Source organism: Hippopotamus amphibius, chromosome X, assembly GCF_030028045.1.
Source record: "Hippopotamus amphibius kiboko isolate mHipAmp2 chromosome X, mHipAmp2.hap2, whole genome shotgun sequence".
Lineage (NCBI taxonomy): Eukaryota > Metazoa > Chordata > Mammalia > Artiodactyla > Hippopotamidae > Hippopotamus > Hippopotamus amphibius.
Window position 1 is genome coordinate 79,644,427 of NC_080203.1, and position 27,386 is coordinate 79,671,812.

Sequence of the window (27,386 nt, forward strand, 5' to 3'; positions counted from 1 at the left end):
CTCCCTGCCGTCTGCCACAGCTCCGCTGCTTCACCCTCTTTGGGTCGTTGTAGATGCCTCTCTACCGGTTATGTCAGGCTCCTTGCGGACCTTTCTGGTGTCCAAGGCCGTCTGCTGGTGTTCAGCTGGTTCTCTGTTGGAATTATTGCATCCTTCGGGGCATTCCCAATGCATCTGTGGAGAGGGATGCATTCCACGTCCCTCTACTTCGCCGCCATCTTTTTCCCCCCTCTTTAGTGATTTCTTGGTTGTTTAATAGCATATTGTTTAGCCTCCATGTGTTTGTCCTTTTTACAGTTTTATTTTTTCAGGTAATTGATATCCAGTCTCATGGTGTTGTGGTCATAGAAGATGCTTGATATGATTTCTATTTTCTTAAATTTACCAAGGCTTGATATGTGACCCAAGATGTGATCTATCCTGGAAGATGTTCCATGTGCACTTGAGAAGAAAGTGTATTCTGTAGATTTTGAATGGAATGTCCTCTAAATATCAATTAAGTCGAGATGGTCTAATGTGTCATTTAAAGCTTGTGTGTCCTTATTCATTTTCTGTTCAGATGATCTGTCCATTGGTGTAAGTGGGGTGTTAAAGTCTCCCGCTATTAATGTGTTACTATTGATTTCCCCTTTTATGGCTGTTAGCATTTGCCTTATGTATTAAGGTGCTCCTATATTGGGGGCATAGATATTTACCATTGTGATATGTTCTTCTTGGATGGATCCCTTGATCATTATGTAGTGTCCTTCCTTGTTTCTTGTAATAGTCTTTACTTTAAAGTCTTAATTTGTCTGCTATGAGTATTGCTACTCCAGCTTTCTTTTGACTTCCATTTGCATGGAATATCTTTTTCCATCTGCTTACTTTCACTCTATATGTGTCTCCTGGTCTGAGGTGGGTTTCTTATAGGCAGCATATAAAAGGGTCTTGTTTTTATATCCATTCAGCCAGTCTGTGTCTTTTGGTTGGAGCATTTAATCCATTTACATTTAAGGTGATTATATACATGTGTGTTCCTGTTGAAATTTTCCTAATTGTTTTGTGTTTGTTTTTGTAGGTCTTTTCCTTCTCTTGTGTTTCCTACTTAGAAGAGTTCCTTAAACAATTGTTGTAAGGCTGAATTGGTGGTGCTGAATCCTCTTAATGTTTGCTTGTCTGCAAAGCTTTTGATTTCTCTGTCAAATCTGAATGAGATTCTTGCTGGATAGAGTATTCTTGGCTGTATATTTTTCTCTCTCAGGATTTTCTGTATATCCTGCCACGCCCTTCTGACCTGCAGAGTTTTTCAGAAAGGTCAGCTGTTATCCTTATGTGTTTACCCTTATATGTTATTTGTTGCTTTTCTGTTGCTGCTTTTAATATTTTTGTGTGTGTGTTTAATTTTCGTTAGTTTGATTAATATGTCCCTCAGTGTATTTTTCCTTGGGTTTATTCCGTATGGGACTCTCTGCCCTTCCTCGACTTTATTGCCTAGTTCCTTTCCCATGTTGGGGAATTTTTCGACTATAATCTCTTCAGATATTTTCTCAGACCCTTGCTTTTTTTTTTTCTTCTTTTTGGGGCACCTGTAATTCGAATATTGGTGTGCTTAATATTCTCCCCAAGGTTTCTGAGACTGTCCTCAATTCTTTTCATTCTTTTTTGTTTATTTTCCTCTGCAGCATTTATTTGCATCATTCTTTATTCCAGGTTGCTTATCCATTCTTCTGTTTCAGTTATTCTGCTATTGATTCCTTCTAGAGTATTTTTAATTTCAGTTGTGTTGTTCATCACATTTTTGTTTGCTCTTTTGTTCTTCTAAGTCTTTGTTAAACATTTCTTGTCTTTTCTTCATTCTGTCTCCAAGATCTTGGGTCATCTTTACTGTCATTATTCTGAATTATTTTTCAGGTGGTTTGCCTATTTCCTTTTCATTTGTTTGTTCTTGTGGGTTTTATCTTGCTCCTTTTTCTTCAAGATATTTCTTTGTCTTTTCTTTTTGTCTAATTTATAGTATTTCAGGTCTCCTTTCCATAGGCTGCCTAGTCGTAATATCTCTTGCTCTGTTCTCTGCCCCTTGTGATGGTGTTTGTCCAATGTTTTGAGTAGGTTTCACTGGTGCCTAAGTTCTGGTGGGTGGATCTTGGTCTTTTCTCTCTGATGAGCAGGGCCATGTCAGGTGGTGTTTTGGGGTGTCTATGACCTTAGTATGACTTTATGTAGTCTGTGTGCTGATGGGTGGTTTTGTGTTCCTGTGCTGTTTGTTGTTTGGTGTGAGGCATCCAGTGCTGGGAGCTTCAGGCAATTGGGTGGAGATGGATCTTGGATTCAGATAGAGGCTTCCATGAGAGCTCTTGGTGATTAATATTCCCTGGGGCTGGGTATTCTCTAGTGGTTCAGCATCCTCTACTCACTGCTCCCACCCCAGAGCCTCAGGCCCGACTTCTGGTTGGGGAACCAGGACCCCAGAAGTCTTTCATCATGGCAATAAAGGGGTTTAAAAAAAAAGACTAATGAAACACCAGGCAAATGGCAAAAAGTAAAATCAAACAAACAAAAACAGAAATAAGGAAACATGCACACACATAAAAGAGACAAAAAGATAACCAAATAAAACAAAAAGCAAGAGAACAACCAGACAAACAAAAGAACCCAAGAACAAAATCGAACATTAAAAAGAAAACTAACAAAAACACAAAACCAAAATATAAAAAGCAAAGCAGATTGCCAACTGAAGAATAAAGCAAAGAGGGCTTCCCTTGTGGTGCAGTGGTTAAGAATCCACCTGCCAATGCAGAGGACATGGATTCGATCTTGGGCAGGGAAGATCCCACATGCCATGTAGCAACTAAGCCCGTGTGCCACAACTACTGAGCCTACCCTCTAGCACCCGCAAGCCACAACTATTGAGCCCACATGCCACAAACTACTGAAGCCTGTGGGCATAGGACCCAATTGCCACAATGAGAGAAGCCAGTGCTGTGATAAGCCCATGCACCCCAATTAAGGATAGCCCCTTCTTACCACAACCAGAGAAAGCCTGCATGCAGCAACAGAGACACAACTCAGGCAAAAATAAAAATAAATTGTAAAAAAAGAATAAAGCAAACAAAAAAATGACAAAAATGATAAAGAAAAGCAAAAGGAGAAACAAAACAGAACAACAGAAAAGCAACATTAAAATAGAAATGTAAGAAAATAAAAAAATATATTAAGGAGAAATAAAGGGAAGAAACACAGAACACCAGAAAAGCATAGTAGAAATAGAAATATAAAAAAATAAGAAATATTAAAGAAAAAGTAGAAGAAAAAAGTAAGGGATAAGAACACAGAACAACAGAAAAGCAAAGTAAAAATTAGAAATATATAAAATAAAAATTAAAATTAAAAATATAAAACATGAAGATCCCGAAAGACTAGATAAAAAATACTAAAACAACAACAAAAACAACAAACACACACACAACAAAAAAACGCCTGACAAAACCCAGAACCAACCACAGAATGAATTAAAACATAATAAAAAATAATAATTCTATTTCCTTGGCATCTCAGTTGTAAGTTTACTTGTACATGCCTTGAGACACAGGCCACTTCCACCTCCCCAGGAGACCCTTCTCTGCCTTTGGGCTGGTCTCTGGACCTGCTTTGGGCCTTGTGAGGGCCACTCAAATTCTGATCTGACCCAGTTCTTGTGTGTGCTTCCCCCAAATTCCACAGCTGTCAGAGCTAGACTGTTTTCATTTGTGGGAACACTCGTTGTCTACTCAGATATTCCATAGATGCATGTTCTACCTAGCTTATCAAGGGGATTTAATCTACACCTTGTGCATCTGATGGAAATTTTTTAATCCTTTTCCTTAATCACCTCATCTGTGATGTTCAGTTTTGGTTTTATCCCCATCTCTACATGTGGTCCACCCACAGGAGTCTGGTCCTGAGGCTGCCTTGGAGCTCTTGGGTCTACCTCAGTGAGGACAGGGCACAGAGGTGGTGTGACTGCTTGGATCGTGGGAGCCCCAGCTGTGCCAAATGCTCAGGGAAGCCAGTGGCCATGGACACAAGAGATACAGCCCTAGTGAGGGCCTTTTCTGGTGCCTGGCATGAGGCACATGAGGGACAGCCCTGGCTGAACTTTTTCTCATGTGCTGCAGCAGGCACCTGATGGCCCACCCTAAAGGGGCTTTTTCTATTACTCTGGGACTGGCATGCAAGAGCTAGCCCTGAGAGGGTGTCTTTTGTTGTTCATTTGCAAGCACTAGCATGTAGGGAGGGAAAGGCTATAATAGTGGCTCCACCCACTGTGTGTGACTCAGCAGTAGCACCCTACTTCTTTGGCAGTCCGCTCTTCCCCCATAGGCATTTCCTGCTGCAGATTTCCTCCCCTCTCGTCCCCTCAGTCCATCTCCCTGCAGCCAATAGCAGTTCTCGCCCCAGGCCTGTTCTCCACTCCCCATGCTCCAGCTCTCAGCCCCCTTGCACACCTGTGAACACATATCCCAGTCCACGGCACATAGGGCCTCAGTACAGACCATCTGTTTAGTTCTCACTCTGTCCTGTCTGCCACAGATTGGCCACTTCACCCTCCTCTGACAGCTTCAGATGTTTCCCTTCTGTCCGAAGTTGATTTCCCAGTCAGAGAAGGGTTTTCCCCAGATTTGGGAATCTCTCCTCTGCTTCAGCTCCCCTGCCCTAGGGTGCATGTGCCATCCCATTTCCTCTCCTCCTCCTTCTCCCTTCTTTTTTTTTGTCTTACCCAGTTGTGCAGGGATCTTTATAGTCCTTTCCAGTGTCCAATGTCTTCTATTAGTGTTCAGTTGGTGTTCTGCGAGAACTGTTGCATCTATAGATGTATTCATGATGTATCCATGGAGTGAGGTGAGCTCCACATTCCCATACTCTTCTGCCATATTAACTCCTTCTATATTTTAAAGAATAAAAAAGATGTAATTAGATTGAGGACTGGGTTTTAATAAAATAAACAAAATTAAAGGATTCTGTGAATTTTTAAATGCTGTTGTAGGTCACTAGCTCATGAAAATAATTTTAAGAAATCTAGAATGGATACCTAGATTAAATATAAACACCCAGAGATATTTAAAATACTCTAAATCAATATTAAAAGTATAATTTTATTTACTTGTTTTTTCATTTATCATCCATAGTGATAAATAAAACTTTCTTCTTGCTAAAAAAACCCAAATGACTGTCATCAAAAAGGAACCCTAGTACACTGTTGGTGAGAATGTAAATTGGTATAGCTGCTATGGAAAATATTTGGAGGTTTCTCAAAAAACTAAAACTAGAATTACCATATAATCCAGCAATTCCATTCCTGTATATATATACAAAAAAAACAAAACACTAATTCAAAAACATACATGCACCCCAGTGATCATAGCAGCATTATTTACAAAAGCCAAGATGTGGAAGCAACCTAAGTGTCCATTAACAGTTGAATTGATAAAGCATCTATGGTATATATACGTACCAAGGACTATTACTCAGCCCTAAAAGGAATGAAATTTTGCCATTTGCAACAACATGGATAGACTTGAAAGATATTATGCTAAGTGAGGTAAGACAGAGAAAGACAAATACCATATGTTATCACTTATATGTGGAATCCAAAAGATAAACAAATGTACATAACAAAACAGAAACAAACTTGCAGATACAGAGAACAAAGCAGTGCCTACCAGTGGAGAGAGGGAAGGGGGGAAGGGTAAGATAGTGGTAGGGGACTAAGGTACAAAGTTCTATGAAAAAAATAAATAAGCTACAGCACAGGGAATACAGCCAGTATTTTATAACTTTGGATGAAGTATAATCTATAAAGATATTGAATCACTATGTTGTACACCTGAAACTAATATTGTAAATCAATTACACTTAAAAAAAAGAAAAAAAGAAAAACTAGTTTGCAACCTCAGTGCCCTGTTTCAGGCATGAATCAAAACCATTGGGTAAAAGATTTTTTAGGAACAAGATATTCATGTAGCTTCAAAGTATTACCCACAGATTACTTACTAATTATGAGTGGAAAACTGTATCTTTACAATGAAGTTATCTAGCAAACACCACCTTAATTAATTGATCAAATTTAGCATTACTAATAATGATACAAATTGACTTCATATACCTCCTTATGGGATACCATAAGAAGTATACAACATAAATAAATATTTTTTCCAAGAATAAACATAAACAAATATTTTTCCTAACCAAATTTCGACCTTTAAGTTTACAGGAAATACAGGGTATAGAAAAATGCAAAATGTTTGACATTCTCTAAGATAACTGGCTTGGAATTCTTTTAAAAAGTCAATGTCCTTGGGAAAAATGGTAGTGGTACTGTTCTATATTAAGAGGCTAAAGAAAACTAAACAAATGCAGTGCATAAACTTTGGATCTAGATTTGAAACACCTAACTATAAAACAATTTTTTTCATGACATTTGAGAAAATTTGAATATGGACCAGATATTGTGTGATATGGAATTATTATAAATTTTCCTTTGTATAAAAATGTTATTGTGGTTTTGTAGGACAGCAAGTTTATTATTTGGAGATGAATGCTAAGATATTTAGGCTTGAAGCAATTTACTTTTAAAGGGCTCAGAAAAACATACAGAGAGACAAATCAAATGTAGGAAAACATTAATTTCTGAATTTAGGTATAGACAGTGTGAGTGTTCATAGTACCATTCTTTCAACTTTTTTGAATTTTTGTAATCAAAAGTTATAGGGAAAATGCAAATAAAAAAATGCTTTGTTCCAACAGGGAAATTTGCACAGAAGAAAATCCATGTGCTTTCAAAATTCACATAATTTTCCTGTCTGCCAACCAGTGCTTTCATAATGTATATGATAATTATAACTTATGCCCTTTGTAGTGTGTTCCCACTGCTAGCCCATTTTCTAGGCCAATAACAGGCAAACACAAACTGACAGCAGCCAGTTTGAGATTCTCAATTATTCCATTCTTTTTGGTTGGTACCTATTGCTTCCATTGATCAGAAGTAGGAAAACAGTACAAGTTACCTCCCCCCACAATCTCACAACTAGTGGCATATTACAATGGAAGCAAGCCTCAGGCCTAATTCTGCCACTCATGCAGGTATTTATCTGGAAGCGGACAGAAAACAGTTGCACAAACTGTTCTGTAAACTCAGTGAAGTCTCAACTCTCTTTCCTTTCAGATGCTCTGACTGCATCATGCATTAAAGTTTAACTTGAAGCAGATGAGGTAATATTACAGCAACACAATTGCAGTCAGGCAATAAAATCCCATGATCTAATGCCCAAATGCAAGACCCCTTTGCAATCCTAGGCTTGGGCTAACATACTAAAAAGTGTGAGCTGTTCAGCTTATTAGAATCTTCTTATTTTTGTAATAATAACAGTTCTGTTGTTTCTGAAGCAATACCATTGCATTGTAGAGATTAGAAACTATAGAAGAGAAAAAAATCAATAAATAAAAATAAAAGTTTTCTATTCTCAGCATCCAAAAATCAGTACTATTAAGATATTGTTAGTACATTTTCTTCTGTATCTTTCTGTGTGTATGTTTATGAAAACACACACCCCACACAAACATATTTGCATATTTTTCCAAATTGAGGCTATGCTACCCAGTAACATCAAACTTTTTTCATTTCAACAATTTCCCCCTTTTTTCACTTTAACAATTTTTACCTTTCTGGACCATATTAACATTTCTTTAATTGACCCCAAAATTAGTTGTTCTGTAGAGTCTTACTTACTAGTTTTGTCTACTTTCTTCATGGTATTTTTCAGCTTGTTCCCCTATTTTCTTTATTTCTTATAAAGTAGAGGTTGTATTTTAAGGCTAAATGAATTCAAGTTACCTATTTTGGGAGTAGAACACATCATAGGTGATTTTGTGTACTCTATGCTGCATCACATCTGAAGATGTGTAATCTTAGTTGATTTACCTTACTGATGCAAAGATTGATCGTTGCTCTGTTCTTCTAACCTGTCAGTGCAAGCTTGGGAATGTCTATACAATATTTCTAGCCAATGCATAATCCAGACATCTTCACACATCTAAGCAATGAGAAGTCAGTTTGCCACCAATCATGCTAATTAACAAAACCACTGGTGTTGATTGGAGATGAAGTTAGATGAAACTTATAGTAGGCCCTCTGGCTTCTGATTAGAGTCTTTTATTTTTTTATTTTTATTTTTTTAAAGAACTTTCATTGAGATACAGTTGACATACAATAAACTGCATATATTTAAACTGTGCAATTTGATTTTTTTTCTTATTAGCAATGTATATGTATGACAATCCCAATCTCCCAATTCATTCCCCCCCAACCCCCCCCCCCCACTTTCCCCACTTGGTGTCCATATGTTTGTTCTCTACATCTGTGTCTCTATTTGTGCCTTGCAAAATGGTTGACTTGTACTATTTTTCTATATTCCACATATATGTGTTAATATACGATATTTGCTTTTCTCTTTCTGACCTGATTAGAGTCTTTTAAGTATGAATTAATCAGCCCTAGAGTATTTAAGTATGCATTTAAAATTAGAATACTACAATCATAACCAACCTGTGCTAGAGTGTGCATGAAAACTAAGAAACATGTATATCAAATTTCATCCACTCTAAGGGGCACTTGTCTTTTTCAAATTATAACCAGAATTCTGGGTGCATCTTAGAATCAATGCTTTCTTAAAATCACTGTTGTTGGGTAGCAATTTTTATGTAAATATCATAATCTCTAAATGCATGAACATGGTCATAGCTGCTCATGTTGTAGTCATTTTAGTTAAATTATGTTCATTGTTGAATTTTTCTATTTAAAATGTCTTCAAAAATATTACATAATGATTTGACAATGAAAGTTTTTTCTTTCTTTATGATACCTAATAAGCTAATAGTATGATTGCAATTGATGACTGATGAAATTTAGGACATAGCACTGGTTATGTTGAACTATTTAAAGTAAATTATGGATAATATAACACCAGTGGACAAAACCAAAGCTGTCTGCCCTTAGGGGCATCATCTTCAGGGATGGGGATGTTACCAAAAGCTCAGCTTCACTGTACACCAATGCTGAATTGAACCTTGGAGACAGAGTTTTGGGTGAAGTAGAAAAGGATAGCTTTATTACTTTGCCAGGCAAAGGTGGGCACAGTGATAAAGGGTTTTATAACAGTGGTCCAAGCATGGGGTCTCTGACAAGATTAGGGTGTGTGTAGGGCCTGCACTCCTCTCATTTGGTCTCAGATAATCTTGATAAGCTTCTCTTGTTCCTTTAATCTTGCCTCAGGTGGTTTCCTGGCTGCTCGTCCCTTGATTAGCAACTGTTTGAATCTGCCCTTTGGAACTCAGGGAAGGTCATGGAGGCTGGAGTCTTGCCTACAAGAAACAGAGGACAAAAAAGGCCTCCGTGCCTGGGAGCCCCTCAGGGCCTTGCATGGTTTCACTCCCTGCTTTTTCTTTGATCCTCCTCAGTCTTGAGGAGAACAGATGTTGGACAAGAAAGAGAACAATCATTTTGGATAGAGATGTTAATCATAAACTTGGCAGAGGAACTCAGTTTTAGAGGGACTTGGTTTTAATCCACACTTTGGTTTTATCTTTCCCAAATCTTTCCAGGAACTGGGTGACGACCATTCTGACTACTTCCTGCTTAGATGGGGCATAGTCCTGCCTAAATTTGGGGGAATAGACACCAAATTTAAAATATTTGAGGTCTGAGTCTTGGATCTAAGTCTAATATGATTAAGATCTCATTCCCTTGTTCCACCATTTTGATGCAGCAGACCCAGTTAGAGGTAAGAGGAGTGACAACTGGAACTTTAGTAGACAGAATAGATCTTATTCCCTTAGGAATTCAGGAGAATAAGTCTGAAGCCCAGTGTGGAACTGGTACTTTGGAGAGACTTGTGGTAGCCAGTTGTTTCCAAACCATTCCCTGTATGGGAAAAACCCATCATTACAATCCTGAAGACTCGGAAATAGGAAGCTGACCACATATATAGCAGTTAGAATTATCAAAAGAATGAGCATATGAATCTATAGCTTTACAGGTAAAAGGTATGAGAAAGGATAAGAAAACAGAACTTTGATTCATTTCATTCAAGTTTCATACTTGTCAGAACAAATACTTAAAGTTTCTGAGTAGTAAGAAGAATGTCATAGAATCCCTTTCATTTTTCTACAAGCTGCTGCTCAGATCCTTACTCTTTTTCACACTTTCAGCAGCACTGAGTCTCTTGCTTTAAAGGGATTCAAGGGAGCTTCCAGATGAGGGGCAGACCTGTGGGACACAAACTCATGCATAGTGGTTAACAATTAACTAATGTGTTGTACATACTGTTTAATCTTTACCTCCTGTGTTAGAAATGTTTCTCTTTCTTTACTCTTAGGAGCTAAGAGTGGTCTCCTGTATATAATTTCATAAGGGCTCAATCCTAGCCCACTTCTAGGGGCCACCGGTATATGGAGGAGAGCAATCAACAAGACCATGTTCCATCTTAGATGAGTTTCCTGACATTGCTTAGTGAGAGTTTCCTTCAGAGTGTGATTTATCTCCTTAGCCTTTCCGTAAATTGGGGTCTCCATGCTGAGTAAATTTTCCATTTTATACCTAAAGCTTTATTTGCTGTTTGTATTATTTCTTCAACAAAAGCAGATCCATTGTCACTCTGAATAGTAGAGGAAAGGCAGTACCCAGGAATAGTGTCCTGAAGAAGGTTTTTTGTCACTTCAGATGCTTTTTTCCATTCTGGCTGGAAAGACCTCTACTCAACATTAATCCAGGTACAATCCTCTTAAATCTTTAGCCAAAATCTTGTTGAAGAGGGTGAGGGACTTTTTAAATCCTTGTGGCATCCTGAGTGACATAGCTCAGAAAATTCAAGTTCGCCACAATACAGGAATGAATGTGTCTAAAATCACATCCACAATGGTCACCTAGTTTTACCATAGTTACTCCATTTTGACTTTCAAATGCTTTCCCCTACTCAGTGATAAAGCAGATATACAATGTATGTCTGAAAGGCCACAAAACAGGTCACTTTTTAAAGTTAAAGCAGGTATAGGCCAGAGTGACTTCCTTATACCTCAATAAGTACAGATTTTTTTTCTTTCATTTTCCCTTTTGATTGCAAGTATTTCAATAGAAGACATTGATGATCAAAAATATCTATCTCTCAGTGCTGGGGTGATTCAGTTCTTTTCCCTGGGTGTAAATCATATCCCTCAGTGCTAGGCCTCCTTTATATTTGCCTAATTAATCCATGTTGGGGGAAAACTGATCAGGTATTGTGAACAAACTCAGAGGTATGTTAAGTAGGAAATGCTTTATAGGCGATACATTTTATCATTTATGCCCAGTTGTCGTATGAGCACTGTACGTGTGCTTTTAGCAGTAGACCTAAAGCAAACAGTGATAAATCATGAGTAATTACATGCTGATAACCTCGCTACATAATTTTCCTTTTCTCCTAAACACCAGGGCAAAAGTGTGGCTAACACAATAACAATCATAAATATGGACTTTAATTAACAGATCTAGAATTTTATATCTATTGAAACATCTTTTTTTCCCTAAAATTACCCTTATCTCTATTGAACACAGCCAAACCAAGACATTTGCTCTCAAAGTTTGGTCCATTGATCAGGTAGGCTCCTCCACCTTGACTCTGGTGTAATTCCTCAGAAGGAGTCTCAAACTAAATCTCCTAAAGTTCTCTTGAGGTTTAGAAAGCCATACGAAAGGCCTGCAGATTTTGCCTTGGTGGGTTTCTCTTTTATAGACTTCCCCAAAATATCAAGTTTCCTGCTAATGCAAGGAGTCTGTCTTTCTCACTCACATGATAAGGCTGCTCAGAACCCAAGAGTCTCCAGTTTCTGGAGGGACCAGGCAGAGAGAAAAGAAAAACATTTCAAGTTAACCTACAGAGGTGTAATTTACCCAGTTGCTCTAAGTCATAAGTAGCTTGAGGGGAAAGCCTTCCTAATATCTGGAGAACATGAGTCAAAACGAGTAATATTTCAGACCAAAACAAAAAACAAAAAAAAACAAACCCATAAACATTATAACCATATTCACTAGTTCACTCAGTAACCAATCCTTTTGTTAACTCTTTATGAAGCCATCAGATTCTCCATTAAGATTTTTTTCCTTACCCAGCTCAGCAGTATGATATAAAATTTATCAGAGACCCATATTTGTCAAAAGGGGTCCTTCACATAAATCTTCTTTAAGATGAAGCACCTTTGTAAAAGCATCAGAGTACAACAACAGAAAGACTTAAAAGGGTGCAGTTAAACATCTGATTGCAGTGTTTACTGGCATTACATTTAACTTGACTGATTGATTACATTTAATCTAATATACCAAATAACCCTAGTTAAATATTTCTCTCTGAGATGCCTCAGTGGCCCTCTGAAGCATCTCAAAGTTAGTTGGAGGTCAAAATAACTTTTAGAAACTGCCAAACAATACTTATTTGTTTTATCAAAGTGAAAAGATTTCAATGGCAAACACAGATCTCTAAAAGGCAAAGGAACCCACAAGCTGTTATCAAAAGCAATATTCCAAGAAAATTTTGAAGGAAGAATACAAATCTGGTCTTGCCCTAGAACACTCCCAACAAAATCCATTTACCCAACTAGATTTAATCCAATCCTACAAAATCCTGATCATGCACAACTCTAAAAACATGTGCTTTCTTATAGATTATTTTTTATAATATCTCAGGGTGGCACCAAATACCTTTAGTTTTCTAAATACCTTTAGTCTCTCTCTGCCAAGGGAAGCAGATATTCACTAATTAATGTTTCAGTATCTTGTTTTATTTGGAAATGCCCTACCTATTCAATAAACTTCCATCATTTAACTTAACCCTAAATTTTTAAGTTACCAAGTACCTGAAGAGATTATTCTTAAGTACACATTCCTAAAACAATTATTCCTAAAGAGTTTCCCCAAAAGCTCTTATCTCACTTGCATTACTTAACATTGATGACTCTAAAGACACATCTATATTAATCAAACAAACAAGCTTACCTTCAATAGCAGATATCAGTTCAGCACTGAATATTTCCCAGATCATGTCGTCCTAAAATTTATCTTGGCCAGTTTTCTAGACATTTAGATTTAATTTGTAAGTGTTTACTTTCAAGTCAATTAAATAGAGCTCATTTACAAGTTGACTTTTACAGAAAGACCAAACCAGAGACCTCAGTTTTTCCACTTGACTTTAAGGCCTTCTTTCCCCACCTTTTTCTTCAGTCTTGGGAACTAGAGGTGGTATAGATAAGTGTTCCAGAGGACCCAGGCACAGGCCAAGAGAGAAATAACAGTTCCTTTTCATGGGTGCATAGCTGAAGATCTCCCAGCTTTGTAAAAATACCCTGGGCAAGGGTTACAAGATGGAATAGAGCTCTTGTCATCCATATCAATGCTAGTCTAAAAGGGAAAATCCCACCAACGTTCTGCCACAGGCAGCACCCAATGCAATAGGGTACCCTGCTGTTGTCACATGTGAGCCATTATTCATCTCAACCAGTCAATGCAAGTACTGAGACACAGTCATACAAAAACAAACATGATCCCACAAACAAAACATATGCAACTCTTTTCTCAGTGTACCTTATTTTCCTTTCCCTTCAGAAAAAAAAAAAAAAACAGCTCTAGGCAAAATGACTTTCCTGTCTCTTTTTACCATCAGGCTGTTATCCATCTGCTCACTTTCTTTATTATGTCACTGCATGAATGCTTGAAAATATGGTACTTCTCCTGTCTTTCTATTCCTGTGACAAAACAGCTCTAGCTTTTTCCTCATTTTCAAGAATATACATTTGCCAAACAGAATTACAATAGAATTTCCTTTTCTTTGTCATAGGTTTATAACTATAGGTCTACCAAGCTGCCAGAATTTTCCCCAGGGGACTAGCAGTTGGAATTGAATAAGTGCTTCCCATATTGATCGAAAAATCCTCATGCATAGACTGAAAACAAAACAGAGCCCTCACCAGTCTTATGCCAGAAAAAAACAGATAACACAAAGTTCTGAGTAGCTGCTTCCAGGTCCCTCTTAGCCTGTGACCTATGTCCAAGCAGTGCCCTACAGATGGAATTTCTGAAACAGAAAATCCCCTGACAGGAACTGAACATTCCCCAGGCAGAACCAAAAGTTCCTCAGATGGACAAGATCAAAGGAGTCTGGGAGTGCACTCCCAAGGACTTACCCAGATTCTGGCAGAGGTGTCACAATGTCAGGTGATATCTTTTCTGCTTCCCCAAATTAATTCCTCAGATTAGAAAATTCAGGGTGGTCCAGGCAGGAGGAAGAGAGGAATGACCTCAAGGCAAAAAGGGCCTCAGCAGCTGCTAGGGTGGTCCCTCTCTTCCACTGTCTATTCCCACCTCAGAGTTCCAGCTGCCAGGGTGGTGGATTGGGTATGACTGGGGCTCAGCCTTTCCAGGCAAGGATCCTAGGTGATCTGGCCTCTAAGGACCCCACCCTAGGGACTCCCCTACTGATCGTCCCTGTGTCAGTCCCACCTGGGTTGCCAAAATTGTTAACTGAAAGCTCAGCTTCTCTGTACATCAGTGCCGAATCAAATCTCAGAGACAGAGTTTTGGGTGAAGTAGAAAAAGATAGCTTTATTACTTTGCCAGGCAAAGGCAGACACAGCAGGCTTCTTCCTCAAAACACTGTGTGTCCCAAACCCAGAGGATTTGATGAAGGATTTTATAACAGTAGTTCAAGGGTGTGGTTCCTGACAAGATTAGGGTGTATGTAGGGCCTGCACTCCTTTAATCTCATCTCAATCAGTTTCCTAATCCTGATGAGTTTCTCTGGTTCTTTTAGTCTTGCCTCAAGTGGTTTCTTGGCTGCTCCTCCCTTAATTAGCAACTGTTTGAATCCGCCCTTTGGAATTTAGGGAAGGTCATGGAGGCTGGAGTCTTGCCTACAAGAAATGGGGGACAAAAGTCCTCTGTGCCTGGGAGCCCCACAGTGCCCTGCTCAGTTTCAGGGACTGCTCACTTTGACAGACACTGACTCACTCTCCCCCTCCATTAGTATCTTACCCTATTAAAAACTTTTTATTATGCAAAATTTCAAGTATATGCAATATTCAACATTGCATATCATTATTTAATATCAAAATATAAAAAATGGAAAGAATATTACAAGGAACTCTCATGTGCCTATCACCCAGCTTCAACAATTATCAATATTTAGCAAATCTTGTTTCATCTATATCCCTATTCATTTCCCCTGCTCCCATGTTATTTTGAAGCAAATCTGACATTATTTTATCCATAAATACTTCAGTATGTATATTGAAAAATGAAAATTCTGTGTACATATAAACACAATATAATTATCACATCTAAAAATAAATTGTTAATAATTATTTGGTATCATTAATATTCTGTGTTCAATTTTCCAGTAGTCTCAAATATGTCTTATGTTTTTTCTTTGACTCAGGATCTAAATAATGTCCACACATAGGACTCTCTTCAAATGTTTTTTAAGTTTCTTTTAATCTCTAGCAGAAATCAACCAAAGGTTTCCAAAAAGGATTAGATAATGCATATTGAAGGCTTTATGAGCTATATGGACTCTGTTGCAGCTACTTATTTCTACCTTTGTAATACAAAACTAGCCATTGATAATATGTGAATGAATAAGCATCACAATACTCCGATAAAACTTTAACAAGGCATAGTTTGGTGATCCCTTATCTATAGCAGTAGGTTTCAAACTTTTCTGTGTATCAGAATCACTTGGAGGGCTAATAAAGAACACAAAGGCCAGGGTTTTATAGGGTAGTGCCGCTATATTTTTACCATGTTCCTGTCTATAAGTTTCTTCATCTCTTTCTTTTTTCTTATAATTTATTTGTTAAAGGAAACGGGTCATTTGTCCTTTAAAGTTTCCCATAGTTGAATCAATAGGCTTGCTCTTGATTTGTTTCTTGGCAATTTGGTGTTTTTTCTGTTATATTTGGGTTTTTTTTTTGAGAGGGGGTTTAGAGTGGGGAGGGCAAACATACTTAATAAATTGTTCTGTTCTTCCTACAGTAGGCACATAATATGTGACTGTCATATTTTTCCCATTATTTTTAAGAGAAGGATTTTCTTAGAGTCATTAAATGGCAGAGCTGAAAGGCTTTTTAGATTACCCAATAACTTTCTCATTTTATAGGTGAGGGAACAGATACCTAGGGATGGAAAAAGATAGGCCCAAAGTCATACAATGCATTAGTGATAGAACCAGTTTAATGAATTTATTCATTTTTATTTATATTTTTTCATATTTGCTGAGGTATAATTGATAAAAAAATTGTATATATTTATGGCATATTACTTATATACCATAATGATGTTGTTATATGTATATATTGTGAGATAATTTCCACAATAAAGTTAATTACTATATTACCTCACATAGTTACCATATCTTCTTTCTTTCTTTTTTTCTTTCTTTCTTTCTTTCCTTCCTTCCTTCTTTTTTCTTTCTTTCTTTCTTTCTTTCTTTCTTTCTTTCTTTCTTTCTTTCTTTCTTTCTTTCTTTCTTTCTAGAACACAAGATCTACCCTCTTAACAAATTTCAATTTCAAAATACAATTGTTAACTATATTTATATTGCTGTCTATTAGATCTCCAAAACTTACTCATCTTATGTAACTGAAACTTGGTACCCCTTGACCAATGTCTCCCCATTTCCCCTTCCCCCAGCCCCTGGCAACTACCATTCTACTCTCTGTGCCTGACTTATTTCATTTAACATAATATCCTCCAGGTTCATCCATGTTGTTGCAAATGGCAGTATTTCCTTCTTTTTTAAGGCTTATTGATATTTCATTGTGTGTATATATTTATTTGTCCATCTAAAGATGCTTAGGTTATTGTGACTAATGCTGCAATGGATATGGGAGTACAGATATTCTCTTTGAGATACTGATTTCATTTCCTTTGAATATATACCTAGAACTGGAATTGCTGGATCATAAGGTAGTTCTGTTTTTATAGGCATTTTAATTTTTGACCTCTGATCTAAACCATCTAATCAAAATTATTTTTTTTGTAAACTGGAGACTTTTTATAACTTCTCTCTCATACCTATTTCTTTGTTTTAAATTTTGCTGTTCAAGAAGTTGTACCCATTTTCTCTAGTCTAAGTGGACTAGAGAATTTAAGATTTATTTGCTCTCAAATCATATTACAAACCTCTGCCTAATTAACTACTCATGATCCCCTTAGTTTTTTGTTTCATTCATCTTATTAACCCACTATTATGCCACTTAGTGGTTTTCAAAATGTATAATAAAAGGAGAGTTGTCAAATGGAAAGAAATCTCCCCAACGAATAGATTACCTTTCAAATCTCATAAGAGGACCAAGAAGGAAAAGAGTGTCCTAAATGGAATACCAAGAACCTTCATCAGAGAAATAGAAGGTGATTTTAGCTTAAAGGGGCCCCCATAGGGGCTGATTTCTTGACAGGAACTAGACAAGCAAGCAGTGGGATGCAATAGGATGACTGTAAGACTTGGAGCCCAAGAGATATGGGCTAGAATCTCTGTATTGCCATGTATTCACAAACTGTTTGACCTTGACCAAGTGCTTTACGCTCTGTGAAACTAGGCTTCAGAGATAAAATACTCTGCCTTTTGGAATTGAGGATTAAGTGAGCTCTGGCATTTTCCACCAAAGTCACTTTCTTTCAAAGCTCACAAAAAGAGCTTTCCTCCTCACACATGCTGAAGGTTGTTGTCTCACAAGCGTCCTTGCCTTGCTACTAGTGGCTTAGCCATTCTGGATTTTGGTGGCAGCATGGAATTGCTTTACCATTTTAATATCTGAAGTATTCTGTCACTAAAGAATAAGGGTTAATTACTGAAGTGTTTAAACTGTTAGAAGGGATCGCCAGTCCAACAATACCAAAGGCCTGTGAATAGTTGCTGTTCGTTATCATCTGAATGGCACCCAACCTTTGTCATGGGCTTAACAGACTTTATTAGGACTTGTCTAAGGATTCTGTCCTTGTCGATTACCTTCTTAGTGACCAGAGCCTGCTTCTTGATGAGGTCAGTTTCTCAAGGGCCTTGACCTGGGCAGTGTTTGTGGTGAGCTGTTCCATTCCCTCATCTCCCCACCCCCACAGCCAAACTGACCAAAGGGCTGCACACCTTTTACATGGCTGCCTCGAGTACTACAGGAAAGAGTGCTAGAGGCTCTCAGTTCTAGTAAAAATAATTTATTAGTATCTTCTCTGTGTGAGACATACACACCTGGAAGTTTTTTTTATTAGGAAAGGCAGATAAGAAACAGACAATTGCAACATACTCAACTTGCCAGTGGTGTCAGTCAAGATGAGGACAGTGGACTGTGAGAGCCCTGAAGGAGATATCACCTAAAGTGAATCTCAAAGGATAAATAGACATTTGTTGGATCTAGGAGGATGGAGACATTCTGAACAGAGGCAATGGCATAAGCAAAGATATGGAGATCTGAAACAGCATGATATAGCCAGAAAACCTTATCTAAGTGGTGTAGTATATGAGTGTTAGACATCAGCAGTGCATAGATGGGGGCTCCTGGAGAGATCATTATAACAGCAGATACTTCTAATAGACTATTTCCAGGATACCATGATAAAGCAATTTAGCTCTATTTCACCACCCTCTGAGGTGGATACTATTTTTTACGAGTGGGAAAACTGAAGCCCAGAGAGGTTTGGTCACTAACACTCACTGTTGCACAGCTAATGGGTGGCAGTGTTGGGATTCAAATCCAGGTCAGCTTCAGTGTCCAAGCTGTACATTGAGATTGGAAATAGGCATCAAGTTACTGAAGACTTTTTAATTGCTACTTTGTAGAGAATTAGCTGTGTCTTATAAGTGATAGGAAGCCACTAAAGGTAATTTAAGTAAAGAAAGTGACTAGGGACCAGAAAACTTGGGATTATAGGCTCTTCTCTAATCAGCCTGACTGTGGCTTCAGCCGAAGCTTTTTCCTTCTTTGGACCTCTGTTTTTTCATCTGTAAAGTGAGGACAATGATAAAGTGCTAATCTTAAGGGTCTCTTTTGGCTGTTTGAGTTTTTTTTGTCTCTCTAGCTAGGGCTGGGAGAGAGACTAGATTCCTGATTGATGAGACTAGTAGGCACTTCCTGTATGTGCTTGTTCTTTATATATGCTTTATACATGCTGTACCTCTTGCCCTGGAATGCTGTCTTGCTTCCCTCCTGTTTTTCCAAATACTATAGCCAGCCATCCCCCTTCCCTTGACTTCTACAATGCTACAAACTAAGTTAGCTATGTCTCACTTTGGCCCCTAATTATAAACTATCATGTATTCTTTGCTAGGTGATTCCTTTGTAATATTTTCTTCCCATATGTATTTTTGGCCTCTCCTTTCCTTCTACTTGTTAGTTTCTCTTACCCCCTAAAGCTAATCTAGCACAATCTTGGTTACAAGGGGGCCTTGGAAAAAATCTTGTTAATCATTTTCTTTCTCTTCTGGCAGTGTGTGTGAGCACAGCAAAGAGAATCTTATGACCCCCTCTAACATGGGGGTGATCTTTGGGCCCACTCTCATGAGAGCTCAGGAGGACACTGTGGCTGCCATGATGAACATCAAATTCCAGAACATTGTGGTGGAAATCCTAATTGAGCACTTTGTCAAGGTATGTATTTCCTGTCCTCACCATCACTCCTTCAAACATGCAACACTTTCCACTAGCCAATTTTTAGAGTTGTGTCTTCTCCTTGGCTCAAGTTATAATGGAAGGAAATTCCATATGACACAGTGGCATTTAATAGCATTTCTGACTCTGTAAAAGTCATTCATTCAGCAAACTTTGCTTGAGCATGCAGTTGTTTTATTATCAGGCCCCATGCAAGATGGTATAGCAGAAGAAAGATATCCCTGTTCATGCCTTTAAGGAGTTAATAGTATAATATGAATACAACCGTGTAAACAAAGGAAAATGATAGGTATAAAAGCAGTATATGTACAATTGAACCATAAAGAAAGCAATACTTATGCTTACTTAAACCCCATCACATTCTCAAAGAATTTAAAGTGCTATATTTATATGGTATGTAAAATATGAGGAAGTGTACATTATAATATGGTCAAATGAAAAATGAAAAATAGTGATACAGAAGAAAATGAACCCAGGAATGAGGCTACACAGGAAATGTTTAATGACAAGTCCTATGCACTTGCTATGGATGGCCCTATATTTGACTTTAAGCTTTCTAGCAGCCAATGCCATCCTAATAGAGCATAATTCAATAAAAACTTTTCTTCAGGAGGAGGGACTGGTGGTATAGTCCATGTGGTATGCAAAGTTCAAATCCAAGCTCTTCTACTTACTAGATGTATTATGTAGGATACAGGTTAGGCTACTAAGACACCATAGTGGCCCCAACACAAGAGATTTAATTCTGGGTTTTGGAACAGTTCAGAAAGGTGGTCCAGGCCTGATACTATAACTTGACAGGGACTAAAACCCAGGTTATCCCTTTGTTGTTTTGTCATCCCTAAGGTGCTGCTTCATCTACATGACCAAATATCTTCTTCATTATATCAATTCAGAAATATGAAAGAAAGTGGAGGATATAACCCTTTCCTTTAAGGCAGTGACCTGGAAGTCACACATATCACTTTCATTTACATACCATTTATCAGAATTTAAACTCGTGGTCACATCTAGCTATAAGAGAAGCAAGGAAAGTTAGTTTTTATTTGGGGCAGCCATGTATCCAGCTAAGGCTTTAGTTCTTTTATTAAAAGAAGGAGAGGATGGATATTGGAGAACAACTGGCGTTCTCTGCCATATTATCTGTGTTACATCGAACAGTATAACTTTTCTGATAGTCATTTTTTTCAGCTGAAATGTGAAGACAATAATAAACACATGCTATGTGACAGTCACATGCCAAGGCCATTTAGCTAGTGACAGAGCTGGAATTTAAATCCAGGTACCTGGCTCAGAGTTGAAGTACTTAATCATTATGCAGTGCTGCCTCACCAGTCATTTTGGTACAGTGATAATATTGGGTATATACAAGACACTTTGGAATTATCAAGGATGTGCTGGCAGAGAAGTACAACCTATGTCAATACTTAAAGTGGGAAAAAAAAAGGGAAACAGGGAAAAGAAATTTCAAGGAGATAGTTTAGCATGAACAAAGGCCTAAGGGCCTAAAACCCAAAACCATTTTATATTGTTGAAACATGAAATTAAAATAGGAGTGACAGGAGATGTGATTGGAGGCAGACAGTGGCCATGTCCTAAAAGGACTAGACTTTGTCTAGTTAAGGAATTTCGAATGTTTGAAATTATACCTGAAGGCCTAGGAAAGCCTTGCTTCAAAGTAGAGTAGTATGACAAGTAGACTTACATTTGGGAGACTGTATGGATTGGGCTGTACTTCATACATGTGTGGAATACAGAATGGGAAATTTTTTATACATCATTGTTAGAGTATAATTGCTTTAAAACGTTGTGTTAGTTTCTGCTGTACAAGAAAGTGAATCAGCTATATTTGTACATATATCCCTATATCCCCTCCCTCTTGAGTCTCCCTCCCACCTTCCCCATCCTACTTCTCTAGGTTGTCACAAAGCATCAAGCTGATCTCCCTGTGCTATGCAGCAGCTTCCCACTAACTATTTTACATTTGATAGTGTATATATGTCAATGCTACTCTCTCACTACATCCCAGCCTCCCCTTCCTGCCCTGTGTCCTCAAGTCCATTCTCTACATCTGTATCTTTATTTCTGCCCTGTCACTTCATCAGTACCTTTTTTCGAGATGCCATACATGCATTAGCACACAGTATTAGTTTTTCTCCTTCTGGCTTACTTCATTCCATATGACAGGTGGTAGGTGCATCCACCTCACTACAAATAACTCAATTTCATTCCTTTTTATGGCTGATATTCCATTGTATATATGTGCCACCTCTTCTTTATGCATTCATCTGTCAATGGACAGTTAGGTTGCTTCCATGTCCTGGCTACTGTAAATAGTGCAGCAATGAACATTGTGGTACCTGTATCTTTGAATTCTGGTTTTCTCAGGGTATATGCCCAGTAGTGGGATTGCTGGGTCATATGGTAGTTCTATTTTTAGTTTTTAAGAAATCTTCATACTGTTTTCCATAGTGGCTGTATCAATTTACATTACCACCAGCAGTGCAGTAGGGTTCCCTTTTCTCCACATCCTCTCCAGCATTTATTGTTTGCAGATTTTTTGATGATGGTAATTCTGAGTGGTGTGAGGTAATACCTCATTGTGGTTTTGATTTGCATTTCTTTGATAATTAGTGATGTTGAGCATCTTTTCATGTGCCTCTTGGCTATCTGAATGTCTTCTTTGGAGAAATGTCTATTTAGCTCTACTGCTCATTTTTAGATTGGGTTGTTTGTTTTTTTGATATTGAGCTGCATGAGCTGCTTGTATATTTTGGAGATTAATCCTTTGTCAGTTATTTCATTTGCAAATATTTTCTCCCATTCTGAGGCTTGTATTTTCCCCTTGTTTATTGTTTCCTTTGTTGTGCAAAAGCTTTTAAGTTTCATTAGGTCCCATTTGTTTATTTTTGTTTTTATTTCCATTACTCTAGGGGGATGGTCAAAAGCATCTCGCTGTGATTTATGTCATAGAGTATTCTGCCTATGTTTTCCTCTAAGAGTTTTATACTGTGTGGCCTTACATTTAGGTCATTAATCCATTTTTAAGCTCTTTATTGGAATATAATTGTTTTACACTCTTGTACCAGTTTTGAGGTACACCAAAGTGAATCAGCTGTATTTATACATATATCCCCTCCCTCCCACGAATCCCTCCCACCCTCCCTGTCCTGACCCTCTAAAGGATCACCCATCATTGGAGGTTCCTTAAAAAACTAAAAATGGAACTACCATATGACCCAGTAATCCCACTACTGGGCATATACCCAGAGAAAACCATAATCCAAAAAGAAACATGTACTGTAATGTTCATCGCAGCATTATTTACAATAGCCAGGACATGGAAGCAACCTAAATGCCCATCAACAGATGAATAGATAAAGAAGATGTGGCACATATATACAATGGAATATTACTCAGCCATAAAAAGGAATGAAATTGAACTATATGTAATGAGGTGGATAGACCTAGAGACTGTCATACAGAGTAAAGTAAGCCAGAAAGAGAAAAACAAATACTGAATGCTAGCTAACTCATATATATGGAATCTAAAGAAATGGTACTGATGAACCCAGTGACAGGGCAAAAGTGGAGATGCAGATGTAGAGAATGGACTTGAGGACACGGGGCTGGGGTGGGGGTGGGGGGGCGAAGGGGAAGCTGGGATGAAGTAAGAGAGTAGCATAGACATAGATACACTACGAAATGTAAAATAGATAGCTAGATTTCTTTCATCAGTGTCTTATAGTTTTATGTATACAGGTCTTTTCCTTCCTTAGGTAGGTTTATTCCTAGGTATTTTATTCTCTTTGTTGCAGTGGTAAATGGGAGTGTTTCTTTAATTTCTCTGATTTTTCATTGTTAGTGCATTGGAATGCAAAAGAATTCTGTTCATTAATTTTGTAACCTGCTACTTAACCAAATTCATTGATTAGTTCTGGTAGTTTTCTGGTGGCATTTTAAGGATTTTCTGTGTATATTATCATGCCATCTGCAAACAGTGACAGTTTTACTTCTTCTTTTCCAATATGGATTCCTTTTATTTCCTTTTCTTCTCTGATTGCCATGGCTAAAACTTTCAAAACTATGTTGAATAATAGTGATGAGAGTGAGCACCCTTGTCTTGTTCCTGATCTTAGATGAAATGCTTTCAGTTGGTCACCATTGAGAATGATGTTGTCTGTGTGTTTGTCATACATGGCCTTCATTATGTTGAGGTAGGTTCCCTGTATGCCCACTTTTTGAGAGTTTTTATCATGAATGTGTGTTGAATCTTGTCGAAAGCTTTTTCTGCATCTATTGAGTGTATCATATGTTTATTTTTCCTTCAATTTGTTGATATGGTGTATCCCATTGATTGATTTGCATATCTTGAAGAATCCTTGCATTCCCAGGATAAACCCCAATTGATCATGGTGTGTGATCTTTTTAATGTGCTACTGGATTCTGTTTGCCAGTATTTTTGGGGGGATTTTTGCATCTATATTCAGCTCTGATATTGGCCTGTAATTTTGTTTTGTTGTGACATCTTTGTCTGGTTTTGGTATCAGGGTGATGATGGCCTCATAGAATGAATTTGGCAGTGTTCCTCCCTCTGCTGTATTTTGGAAGACTTTGAGAATGATAGGTGTTAGCTCTTCTCGAAATGTTTGGTAGAATTTGTCTCTGAAGCCATCTGGCCCTGGGCTTTTTTTAATGGAAGAGTTTTATTCAGAGTGTCAATTTCAGTGCCTAATTCTTTCGGGTTCAGTCTTGGAAGGTTGTATTTTTCTAAGAATTTGTCCATTTCTTCCAGGTTGTCCATTTTATTTTCATATACTTGCTTATATTAGTTTCTCATGATTCTTTGTATTTCTGCAGTGTCAGTTGTTTCTTCTCCTTTTTCATTTCTATTTCTGTTGATTTGAGTTTTCTCCCTTTTTTTCCTGATTAGTCTGGCTAATGCCTTATCAGTTTTGTTTATCTTCTCAAAGAACCAGCTTTTAGTTTTATTGATCCTTGCTGTTGTTTCCTTCATTTCTTTTTCATTATTTCTGATCTGATCTTTATGATTTCTTTCCATCTGCTAACTTTGGTGGGTTTTTTTGTTGTTGTTGTTGTTACTGTTGTTCTTTCTCTAATTGCTTTAGGTGTAAAGTTAGGTAGTTCATTTGAGTTTTTTCTTGTTTCTTGAGGTAGGATTGTATTGCTATAAAGTTCCCTCTTAGAACTGCTTTTTCTGCATCCCATAGGTTTTGGATCATCGTGTTTTCATTGGCATTTGTTTCTAGGTATTTATTGATTTCCTCTTTAATTTCTTCAGTGATCTCGGTTATTTAGTAGAATGTTGTTTATTCTCCATGTGTTTGTATTTTTTCAGTTTTGTTTTTTGTAAATGATATCTAGTCTCATAGTCTTGTGGTTGGAAAAGATGCTTGAAATGATTTCAATTTGCTTGAATTTACTGAGGCTTGATTTGTGACCCAAGATGTTATCTATCCTGGAGAATATTCCATGTGCACTCAAGAAGAAAGTGTACTTTTTTATTTTTTGAATGGAATATCCTATAAATATCAATTAAGTCCATTTGGTTTAATGTGTCATTTAGAGCTTGTATTTCCTTATTTAATTTCTGCTTCAATGATCTGTCCATTGGTGTAAGTGGGGTGTTAACATCACCTAATATTTTGGGGGTCCTGTCAGTTTACCCTTTTATGGCTGTTAAAATTTGCCGTACGTATTGAGGTACTCCTATGTTGGGTGCATAAATATTTACAATTGTCATATCTTCTTCTTGGATTGATCCCTTGATCATTATGTAGTGTCCTTCCTCGTGTCTTGTAATAGTCTTTATTTTAAAGTCTATTTTGTCTGATAGGAATATTGCTACTCCAGCTTTCTTGTGATTTCCGTTTACATGGGATATCTTTTTCCATCTCCTTACTTTCAGTCTATATGTGTCCCTTGGTCTGAAGTGGGTTTCTTGTCGACAGCATTTATATGGATCTTGTTTTTGTATCCATTCAGCCATTCTGTGTCTTTTGATTGGAACATTTAACACATTCACATTTAAGGTAATTATCAATATATGTGGTTCTATTACCATTTTCTTAGTTGTTTGGGGTCTACTTTTGTAAGTCTTTTCCTTCTCTTCTGTTTCTTGCCTAGAGAAGTTCCTTTAGCATTTGTTGTAAAGCTGATTTGGTGGAGCTGAATTCTCTTAGCTTTTGCTTGTCTGTAAAGCTTTTGATTTCTCCATCAAATCTGAATGAGAGCCTTGCTGGTTACAGTAATCTTGGTTGTAGGTTTTTCCCTTTCCTCACTTTAAATATGCCCTGCTACTCACTTCTGGCCTGCAGAGGTTCTGCTGAATGATCAGCCATTAACCTTATGGGGATTCTCTTATATGTTGATTGTTGCTTTTCCCTTGCTACTTTTAATATTTTTCTCTGTATTTAATTTTTGATAGTTTGATTCATATATGTCTCAGGCTGTTTCTCCTTGGGTTTATCCTATATAGGAATCTCTGCACTTCTTGGACTTGATTGACTATTTCTTTCCCCATGTTGGGGACGTTTTCAACTATAATCTCTTCAAATATTTTCTCAGATCCTCTCTTTTTCTCTTCTTCCTCTGGGTCCCCTATAATTCAAATGGTGGTGCATTATTGTTGTCCCAGAAGTCTCTGGGACCATCCTCAATTCTTTTCATTGTTTTTTCTTTATTCTGCTCAGGGACAGTTATTTCCTCCATTCTATCTTCCAGCTCACTTATCTGTTCTTCTGCCTCAGTTATTCTGCTATTGATTCCTTCTAGAGTATTTTTAATTTCATTTATTGTGTTGTTCATCACTGTTTGCTCTTTAGTTCTTCTAGGTCCTTGTTAAACATTTCTTGTATTTTCTCCATCTGTGCCTCCATTCTGTTTCTGAGGTCTTGGATCATCTTTACTATCATTACTCTGAATTCTTTTTTCAGTTTGATTGCCTATCTCTTCTCCATTTGTTTCATCTTATTTTTACCTTTGTGTCTTGTTTTTACCTTGTTCCTTCATCTGCTGCATTTGTTTAACTTACTGTCGTCTCATTTTCTTTAACTTACTGTTTTGGGGGTGTCCTCTCCTCAAGCTGCAGGGTCATATTCCCTCTTACTTCTGTTGTCTGTCTCCAGTGAGGAGCTTGGTCCAGTGGCTTGTGTAGGCTTCCTGGTAGGGGGACTGGTGCCTGTGTTCTGGTGGGTGGTGCTGGATCTTGTCTTTCTGATGGGCAGGGCCATGTCTGGTGGTGTGTTGTGGAGTGTCTGTGAACTTAGTATAACTTTAGTCAGCCTGTCTGCTAATGGGTGGGATTATGTTCCTGTCTTGCTAGTTATTTGGCATGAGGTGTCCAGCACTGGAGATTAATGCCCGTTGGGTGGTGCTAGATCTTAGTGTTGAGATGGAGACCTCTGGTTGAGACCTTGCTGATTAATATTCAATGGGGCTGGGAGTTCTCTGTTGATCCAACATCCTGGACTCAGCTCTCCAACCTCGGAGGCTCAGGCCTGGCCCTTGGCCAGGGCACCAACACCCTGCAAACTGCACAGCATGGAAGAAAAGGAAGAAGAAGAAGAAAAAAGAACAGAGAAAACCCCAAAACAAATGGTAAAAGCAACACTAAGCAGACAAAAATCACACAAAGAAATCTACACACACGCACTCGCAAAAAGAAAAGA

At 37.7% G+C, this 27,386-nt stretch overlaps 1 protein-coding gene across 5 annotated transcripts in view; it reads left to right on the top strand.

The window, feature by feature from the left end:
* OPHN1 (oligophrenin 1) overlaps positions 1–27,386 on the top strand; it is a 648,185-nt gene that overhangs the window by 456,201 nt on the left and 164,598 nt on the right. For all 5 annotated transcript variants that reach the window (XM_057717522.1, XM_057717521.1, XM_057717520.1 and 2 more), the window contains exon 19: positions 19,515–19,674. In XM_057717522.1, the coding sequence (XP_057573505.1) occupies positions 19,515–19,674 (160 nt within the window). The remainder of the gene's footprint in view (positions 1–19,514; positions 19,675–27,386) is intronic.